Source organism: Watersipora subatra, chromosome 3 (assembly GCF_963576615.1).
Source record: "Watersipora subatra chromosome 3, tzWatSuba1.1, whole genome shotgun sequence".
Lineage (NCBI taxonomy): Eukaryota > Metazoa > Bryozoa > Gymnolaemata > Cheilostomatida > Watersiporidae > Watersipora > Watersipora subatra.
The window spans coordinates 52011661-52021950 of NC_088710.1; the positions used below are offsets into that span (position 1 = coordinate 52011661).

At 34.6% G+C, this 10290-nt stretch overlaps 1 protein-coding gene across 6 annotated transcripts; it reads right to left on the bottom strand.

Annotated features, from left to right (window-relative positions):
* Window positions 1–1712: 1712 nt before the first annotated feature.
* LOC137391979 (uncharacterized) lies at window positions 1713–10232 on the bottom strand. Of its 6 annotated transcripts, XR_010978191.1 has the most exons (12): window positions 10020–10232; window positions 9200–9287; window positions 8960–8998; window positions 8703–8788; window positions 8373–8457; window positions 7084–7171; window positions 6842–6885; window positions 6579–6669; window positions 5302–5419; window positions 4664–4751; window positions 4427–4465; window positions 3371–4256 (listed from the first exon to the last, which is right to left on the bottom strand). XR_010978191.1 is itself a non-coding variant. In XM_068078561.1 (9 exons), exons 4-8 carry the CDS (start codon window positions 8742–8744, stop codon window positions 4204–4206), a joined length of 312 nt encoding a protein of 103 aa, XP_067934662.1. In that variant the 5' UTR covers window positions 8745–8788; window positions 8960–8998; window positions 9200–9287; window positions 10020–10232; the 3' UTR covers window positions 1713–2042; window positions 4163–4203. The 6 variants fall into 6 exon arrangements, 2 of the variants coding, with proteins under 2 accessions (XP_067934662.1, XP_067934661.1); XR_010978194.1 differs by lacking the exon at window positions 6579–6669; XR_010978193.1 differs by lacking the exon at window positions 5302–5419.
* Between the last annotated feature and the right edge of the window lie 58 nt (window positions 10233–10290).

The window sequence follows — 10290 nt, forward strand, 5'->3', positions numbered from 1 at the left end:
TATGATTGGCAACTTGACAGAGTATTTACTTAGGGATTTAGTCTGGCCAGGTTTTATCATTACGATTTTCATAGTCACACATATACTGCATACACATTCTGCGTAACTCAAACAGGTAAGACGCAACAATGTCTTATATCTCTCTCCTGCAACAGGAGAAATGCAATATTGGCCAATATTAGAAGTAAAATGCACCGATATTATTAGAATAACCAATATTATTAATATAGTAATAATATAAAACCAATGCACAATTTTGTTTACATTTCAAAACGTCATAGCTAATAATATCACGAAGTTGTGATATTTATATAGATTTTTAGAAATTCTGTACTACGTAGTCATTGTTCTGTAGTCATCCAAACTTATAATTAATTATTGTAATAATCTCATAAGAACCGTTAGAAAAAGTATCATCGTCATTTTCTCTACTTACACTGCGTTGGACATCAGTTAGAATACCAAAGTACTCAAAATTGTCTAAAATGTCAGATACTTTGAAATCGGCAAAAATGAAACGATTTCAGTACTCCTAACTTGATTACAGAAACCTTCGGCAATTCGACAATGCTATAGACTGGTGAAACGTGCACGTTATTCTTTTCGTAAAATGCGCACGACTTAATTGTTCTATTCTCTGTCTCTCGGCGTTTTAATTTCCGGTCTTAACTTTGATAAAAGTGAGGCTTAGCAAGTTTTACTAACGATTTTCGGCCAAATAAATCTGTCTATGTATAATCCGATCAGATGGGTTAGTTTTAGGAATTTGCGGCAACCTTTTAAAAGCTTGGTAACATATTTAAATAGGTTTATATGCGTTTTGTATCATTATTATAAACGACTTTACTGAAAAATAGTTAAATTTGTTGATAAGATTTCGTTACAACTTACAAGGGTTTGGTGACGGCCGTTAACGGATAATTTTTCGGGAGTTGTGTGCACATGTGCACTTATCATAAATCTCCCAAACCAATCGCTTCGCTCGTGGTCGTGGGATAACATGCCTTTGTGTCATGTGTTATGGGAGACAATGCATAGTAATGCACCAAACACTAAATTTTTATGACCATTCATCATAATGTATTTTTTTTAATTAAAAGAAACTAGCCCTTAAAACTTGGTGACTATGGAAGTCAGCTTTAGTGTTTTGGTTTGAGTATTTGTGTGTAATGCAATTTTAGTCCATTCCACCTACATTATTAGCTGATGAGATATTGCAAATTGTGATATAGTTTGTGTATACCAACTTGCAACAAAGCATGGAACAGAGTATTATAGATAGGATTTTGAATAAGTCGGCATGTTCAACGAGCAAGATAGATCCAATTTATTATGCATGCTTGCCACTATATATAAGCCACGGCTGGCCAGATATTAACATTACAAATCATATTTAACATGGCAGAACTAATATTTCCTGATAGGAAGGAATTTTGTAATGAGAGATTTTGCTATTCAACTGTTCATTTTGCTTTGATTGTTCAACTGTCTTCCACCATCAGCCGAAGTGAATGATGATTTACAAAAGCACAATGATAGAATTGATAGAATTCCCATTGATGCCATTGAATGGATAAATTAAACAGCTTTATTAGTTATTACTAATCAAGTATAATGGATATAGAGGAACTAATCCTCCACAGCTAAGTGAGCAGTTCACTTCATGTGATATCAGAAACCTATATCATGAGCATTTAGTCTGACTCGATATAATTACTGCGGCTTGAATTGGTACCAATCCACCCAGTTGCAAAAGCATATTTCCATCTCGAGATGGCTAAAATTCTTTCTATATTGCACAGATGATAGTTGTGATGCATACCAAGTGATAATGAATTTGTGTACAGAAATTTGCTGAAATCTAAGCATTCACAAACTACTGTCAGCCGTGTAGTCAAAAAGTGGATAGTGACGTAGATTAGAAATGCCAAGTAATCTGACATCTATAGTAAAATAGCCGAAAGACGGATTGCAGATATAACCAGAAGCAAGGAGGCACAAAGGACCACCGCCAGTCGAGACAGCAGCCAGATGGTCTCTTCCTGTCAATAGGAACAATGATAAAAGCATTCTGCAATATCAAGTAGAATGGTCATGCAAATATTGATAATCACTTAATAATTTGCTTCTTCCAATAACATTAGCCATTCTTGAAAAATTAATGATACCACGGGTATTTTTGTAACAATTATAGGGCTATCTTAACAACATCCAAATACATTAACTGAAACAAAAAACAATGAGTTCTTTCATCTTATCATGCGGATACATACAGTAGACATACCTATAATGCAAACCTATATTCCACATACTGTAAAGAATTTATGTAAGTTTTTATTTGTACTATGTAAAAAATTACATATAACGTAGTGTCAAGTCAATGCATGTTCTTCAATTCGATTTAAATAATGATAATCTTGTAGTTAACTTTGAAAATATTGCATTCTCTCTTGCCGCAGTTGGGAGAAAAACTGATGTACATATGTGCTATATCTATTATATATAAAAGTGACAATCTAGTTTGCCGTGAGTGATCATCAGATGTCTTGACAAAGCCCAGAGAATAAGTAGCTGAACAGTTGTGCAGAAAAACATGAAGGTAATTAATTGGTACAAATGTTACTGCCCGGTCTATCAACCTGACTGTCTCGAGTTGGAGTATCATCGGAAGCTCTTATATTCTAACCTTGACCCTTGGCGTAAGCAGTCTCACATTTTTCATGACACAACTAGTGTAGCTAAACACTTTGAAATTTCTAAGAGCAATAATTTGATATTTAGCAGTTACTTTTATTTCTTGTTACTGAGCCTTGACAGTCAAAACTTGATGGCTCATATTGTGAACTCAGTGTGCAGACTGAAACCCAGCACAAGCTTCTGGAAAGGCTCTTAAAGAAAAACTGAAATATGTCAATTGTATTTGTATAGTAACATATACAATGGACTGTTAGATGGCACACAACCGACTAGATTACACTTCACCAAGCCACAAACTGTTGGCTGACTTGCTCCCAAATATAATTAATACCTTTTGGCTGGTTTAGAATGACTATAAAATGATGCTGTCACAATGCGAGCCCTTGCTTCATTTTATATGCCATGTGACTGATAATTTATTTAAAGATGTTTAGTCTTTCATTTTGATATGTCTTAGCGAACATAAAATGCTAAGAGGTTCATGTGGAGCAGCTAAATGCTTTGTCACTAGTGTAGCCATTAAGTAGATAAAGATTTGTGCACTACCATGAATGTTGATGACTAATTACTTTGTGAACAGCTGAAGAGTGGTATAGCGACTAACAACAAAACCTATCACAAACTGTTGCAAAGAGTCTTATGCAAGGAACCATCAGAGTTTTTAAGGTTTTGGGAGTCAATGCGCTTTTATTTTTGAAAATCAAACTACTCATAGTGACAACAATCACAAAGTACTAGTATCTGAATAGCTAATAGACCATTCAGAGTAAATTTTAGTTCCATTGACAATCAATAAAAGTAATAAATACTATTGTGTTAAAGATATGGTTGTAACAGGTCACATAATAAAATGCAATAATACCAACAGCGGAAAATCATTTTTTCATAAAGAAAATATTTATGGAAAAGAGACATCTACGTTGGAATAAATATGGAATTTTGATAAAATAGTAGTTTTACTGCATGTTAAGAAATACCTTAGTGCATAACTGTAGCCAATAACAACCTCTGAGCCAAACTAAAATGTAATTCCGAGTACATAATCATAGAAGAGAATTACACACATGACTGCAGTTTGAACGAGATACCACATTAAAAACACTTCATATTATATACATAATTCCGGTTTCTAAATGTAAATGAGAATACTCGTCATTATGATAATATCGCTTTGTAAACATCTAGTGGCAGAACACAAGACTAGCGCTCACTCATTAGATGATGATAAGTGAGGTCTAAGCGCACTGTCTGCCACTAGACACTAACGTGCATGAAATAGCTTTGTCATCATGATAAATATTCTCATTTCTATTTAGTATAATTATATTTAGTATCTCTACCTAAAACCACTAATCCAAAACCATTTATTCATATACACATAAATATTGACTTTTGCACATATATTATTGCCCATTGACCTTAACAAACTAATCACAGCAATGGTTGCGTGAACTCCACAACTCACTATAATAGTATTCCAACATGCAACAACTGAAGATTAGCACGTCATAAGATTTCACATCCACTCTGCGTTATCTTGATGGAATGAACCAACACTCCTGAAAGGTAGATGAGCAGCCATATTACCAAGTGCATACAACTTCTATAAACAAACTAAACCTCCAAAGCTATATCAGTAGCAGTTTACATCACATGGTGTCAGAAACCTAGATTGTTAGTCATCATTGTAGCAATAGGTAATCACTGATTAGTACAACTCAATACTTACAAGTAGATCCAGGCAGTTCCAATAGATGATTGCTTCAACCTGTAAATATCACAGGTAAATAGATAGTTACATGATTCTACGAAAGAACAAGTTAAATATTAAAGATGGAAGTTGAAACAATCTCAGATAGATTTCTCATCAAAACTCAGAAACTTGAGCATATAAATTACATCATCAATTGTATATGAACATAAAATGCCAATTGTGACAAATCATATAAACTCAACGAACAAATACCTGATGAAATGGAGTGACCTCGATGACACCATTAACCATACCCCATGACTGTAGCTAATCATGGAGTTGGCAGAAGTGAACAACACATCTAAAACAAAAATAGACACATATTGATACATAACGTGATATGAGCCATCAGTAAGTTATCATATAACATGGCTACATCAGCTCTCTTGATCAGCAGTGGTAGTCTGACAAAAAAGTGCTCCATTCATATTCATCATGGCAGCCTTAGCATATGATAAAAACGTATAGGTGGATATGAGATAATCACTTTTAAATGCTAAAATCTGCCATTTATATAGTCTTTGTGACTACTGACATAAACCTGTTGATAAACTAAATAATTTTAGCAAATGAAAAATGCAAAAACTCAATTTGATGCTGAATGCGTTGGCATCAACTTGGGTTGATCATTGCATGGTCCAAGGAAAAGAAGTCTGACTAGAGACAGAAATCTAACCGTGGCTAAATATAACATGTAAAAATCTATATACAAATACGATAATTAAAATTCTATATACAAAGTAAATGAACTTTAACAGCTTATAAAACATTTCATCTACAACATGCTGAATATTCACGCTTAATTTTAACCAAACCATAACAAAATTAATCACTAAAATAGCCTCGCTTACTTTTTTAAGATTTCATTGAAAATTTACAGCTACCAAGTTGGCCACAGGTAGCTTCATCTCAGTTTGACCCATCAAAAAAAACTTTCAGCTGCATGAGGCATCATGAGATGACTGTTAGCTGGCAAATGCATAACAATAAACAAGATCAAATTCACATTTACTTCCAAAGGCAATTTCCAAATGTGATAAGTTTTGTTGCTTTCTGCAAGCATTAACTGTAAGAAGCACTCTGTAATATCCAACCCTATTAGACAGGGATATCACAGGACGCAGGGCTTGAAGATAACATAACTGCACTGTATGAGTGGTCTGTTCAATGGAGTTTGTCTTTTAACCCTAACAACTGTGTTTATATAGAGGTTGGAAAGGACATTATCAGTTTTACTTTAGAGCTAAATAGCACTCCTATCCCACTAGCCAACAGTGTAAGATACTTGGGTGTCTTTATAGAAAATAACTTCAAATGGCATAAACACATATCAAAAGTTCCTAAGAAAAATAATAAAGAGCCAGGAAGTAATAAGAAGTCTTTTTAACAATTCCTGTAAGACCAAACTGATCGCTTAATCCTGGTTCCCATATACGTCGCAAAACACCGGCGACAGCACCACAGGCCATTAGCGGTGAAATGGTAACCTACACGCCGAGTACCGCCGGTAGTTGCGGGTGGCAACGCAAATTAAGCGCTGTTCAAATTTCGCAAAATGCCGCAGACAAAACCTTCCCAAAATGCACTGTATGGGTGAAGGTTACCATTATAGAAACAGCACGACGAGCGAACATTTTATTTGATTACGCAATTATGTTTAGCGATGCAGCTTATATGTGAACAGATGCCGCCGAGCCTAGCCTATCGTCGCAAGCGTTTTGCTGCGCAAGTTACCGCCTGAGTCTCGCAGTCGATATGGGAACCAGGCTTTATAGACATTTTGTGACTAATTCTTGAATACGCCTGTCAGATGTTGAACACCTGACAGGCGTATTATCTATCATATAAGAATTGGTCTTTATATATCATTGGAAAGAAATTTGTGCTGAATAAGATGCAATTTTCAGTTTGAAGACATACCAATTACTTCAAGTTATGGAAGATTATATATGGCAATGTCAACTTGTGAATCAGAAAATAAATTAATTTCGACTTTGAAGAGTTGAAGGCCGCACAATTGATTTGAAAATGTTAGGTTTTCTAGTGCGTCTTCTGGTGTGACAATTATGGTAATTACAATTGATGATACATAAATCTCTGTAATGGCGCGCTGATCTCCACAACTCACCATAGCACTCTAACGTGGAACAGCTGAAGATTAGCGCATCATAAGATTTTATATCCACCCTGTGTTATCATAACGAAATGAACCAACACACCTGAAATGTAGATAAACAGCCATATTACCAAGTGCATACAACTTCTATAAAGAAACTATAAACCTCTAAAGCTATATCAGTAGCATTTTACATCACATGGTGTCAGAAACCTAGATTGTTAGTCATCATTGTAGCAATAGGTATTCACTGATTAGTACAATTCGATACTTACTGTACAAGTAGATCCACACAGCTGCGGTGGATACTTGCTCCAACCTGCAAATATTACACGGAAATAGATAGTTACATGATTCTACGAAAGGACAAGTTAAATATCAATGATGGAAGTTGAAACAACCTCAGATAGATTTCTCATCAAAACTCAGAAACTTGAGCATATAAATTACATCATCAATTGTATATAAACATAAAATGCCAATTGTGACAAATCATATAAACTCAACAAACAAATACCTGATGAAATGGAGTGACCTCGATGACATCATTAATCTGACCTCATGACTGTAGCTAATCATAGAGTTGGTAGAAGTGAACAACACATCTAAAACAAAAATATTCATATATTGATACATAACGTGATATGAGCCATCAGTAGGTACCCACCCATATAATAAGGCTACATCAGCTCTTTTGATCAGCAGTGGTAGTCTGAAACATAGGATGTGGCTATGACAGGATTCATCATGGGGTAGCCTTATAAACTTTAATAGCTTTCAGGTTACATATAACCTGAATCTATTGCTCAAAACCTACACATTACAGAGTATAAATCCTTATTTTTGAATGCTTTCAGTTAACCCTTTGACCAGGTATAAGCCCCCCAAAAACAACCGAAATTCATGTAATTTATTTTCGAAAATTCAATAAAATCGACATTTTATGAACATGCATAGCTCAAATCTTAAATTTATTTCTATGAACAAAATTTTTTGTACGTAAACATTCATTCACATATCGACTACTAAAAAAAATACAACCATGTGCAATTGTCCCTGTATGAAATGCTTAGAAACATTTTTTCCCGGTAGAGTCAAACGCTATAACGTAGCCGAGCGAGCCACCATAACGATCGTTTTCTCTGTATATTCCAAGTATATTAAAAGTCCAAAAAGTTTACACCACTTCTATCATTTGAATTACTTTTATTCTGATCAGACAAAAAATCACTAACGATCGCAGGATCAAATAATCTTTTATTTTACCGTTTTGAAAGTCGAGCCGATGTTGACTGGTTTTCCAACTTTTATTCTTTTCCAATGAGGCGCGATTTGTTTAGCTTTTAGCACAAAGCAACGCCTATCAGATAATCGTTTCATATTGTAAATCATCGACTGATATCCTTTTGATGATATTTAAAACTTACTAGCGTGCATATCCTTTGTTTAGCGTTACTAAGCGGCTGCTTTATAAACGTCTACTGAAATAGACATGAATGTCGTTTACCCACGCAACCGGTAAATGACATTTCGGTCGTTTCCCCTGCCAAAGGGTTAAGGAAAAACTTTTTTTATTGATTAATAGTTGATCAATTTTGATTTCCGTTTTATAAAATGCATGTTTTAATGCGCTTCGTTACCACCTGGCATAATTATTGGTGGACTGTTGGAATGTGAATCAAATGAACTACGACGAACGAGCTCACGAGCAGATCAACTCTAGTCTATCACAGTTTGAACCTTGTATCTAGGTTTGACTAATTAATAGAAATTGGTTTTTAGAAGAGGATCTAATGTAGAACTCACACATTTCGAGAAAATGAAGATTGTCAAGACAGTCTACTTGCCAATGGTCAATCACAGCAGCCTGATGTCCATAACATAAAATCACCTTCAAAACAAGTCATACTACAGAAGATGACACCGAGTACAAAACATGCTCTGTGCTACAAAAAGTCTAACTCCAAATCCTAGAAAACAGAACAAAGCTATATGGCTAATTTTAATACATGATACCACATTCAACAACACCTAATATACAGAAAATCACATCATTGCACCACACACGTATATATCACTGTCAATTAACCTTGACCAACATATAGCAGCAACGATTACATGAATTCCACAACTCACCTTAATCTCGTAATAAAAATTGGTCAAAGATGAGCTCAACATTTCACATTGGTTCTGTGTCAATGTAGTTAGATCTACTAACACCCCTGAAATGTAGATTAAACAGCCATATTACCAAGTGCATACAACTTCTATAAACAAACTAAACCTCCAAAGCTATATCAGTAGCAGTTTACATCACATGGTGTCAGAAACCTAGATTGTTAGTCATCATTGTAGCAATAGGTAATCACTGATTAGTACAACTCAATACTTACAAGTAGATCCAAGCAGTTCCAATAGATGATTGCTTCAACCTGTAAATATGACAGGTAAATAGATAGTTACATGATTCTACGAAAGGACAAGTTAAAAATCAAAGATGGAAGTTGAAACAACCTCAGATAGATTTCTCATCAAAACTCAGAAACTTGAGCATATAAATTACATCATCAATTGTATAGGAATATAAAATATCGAGAATTGTGACAAATCATATAAATGCAACTAACAAATACCTGAAGAGATGGAGGGACCACGATGACACCATTAACCATACCCCATGACTGTAGCTAATCATAGAGTTGGCAGAAGTGAACAACACATCTAAAACAAAAATATTCATTTATTGATACATAACTTGATATGAGCCATCAGTAAGTTATCATATAACATGGCTACATCAGATCGCTTGATCAGCAGTGGTAGTCTGAAACATAGGATGGGAATATAACAAGCATTCATCATGGGATAGCCTTATAAACTTTAATAGCTTACGAATTGGGAAAGACGATCTACAACAAACGTGAACAAATATTTGATCAAATAATAAGAACAAATAATATCCTACTCTTGTAGTTATTTTACCATATGACTTTCAGTTTCTTGTGGTGGTGAAATTTACTAAGTTGATGAAAATTACTAGAAAAACGTCACTACAGTATAAATATTAACACAATTATAAAGGTTACATTAGTTCGGACACCACTTAAATCAAAATTCAGGTTACATATAACCTGGATCTTTTGCTCCAAGCCTGCACATTACAGAGTATAAATCCTTATTTTTAAATCACTTCGGTGAAGCAACAAGAAACTTCTATTGATCAATAGTTCATCAATTTTGATTTCCGTTTTATAAAATGCATGTTTTAATGCGCTTCGTTACCACCTGGCACAATTATTGGTGGACTGTTGGACTGGGAATCGAATGAAATACGATGAATGAGCTCACGAGCAGATAAACTCTAGTCTATCACAGTCTGAACTTTGTATCTAGGTTTGACTAATTATTTCAATAAAAATTAGTTTTTAGAAGAGGATCTAATGTAGAACTCACACATTTCAAGAAAATGAAGATTGTCAGGATACTCTACTGGCCAATGGTAAATCACCGCAGCCTGATGTCTAAAATATAAATTCATCTTCAAAACAAGTCATACTACAGAAGGTGAAACTGAGTAGAAAATTTGATGAGCTGGATAAATCAGATCAAATAACTGCAAAGCAAAGTACATGTACGTAAGTTGCCTCACCTTGTCAACATGGGTGCTCTGTGATGTGTTCAAATCAAAACAATGAAATAAGAAAGAACACTTTGACATGGTGAA

Bases quoted from the DNA above. Each gene is read 5' to 3' on its own strand.
- LOC137391979 (XM_068078561.1), bottom strand. From the start codon at position 8,744: ATGTTGAGCTCATCTTTGACCAATTTTTATTACGAGATTAAG. The intron at 8,458-8,702 runs GTGAGTTGTGGA...CTTGTTTTGAAG, and splicing joins ATTTTTATTACGAGATTAAG to GTGATTTTATGTTATGGACA. The intron at 4,257-6,841 runs GTAAGTATCGAA...TCTACCTTTCAG, and splicing joins TGTGTGGATCTACTTGTACA to GAGTGTTGGTTCATTCCATC.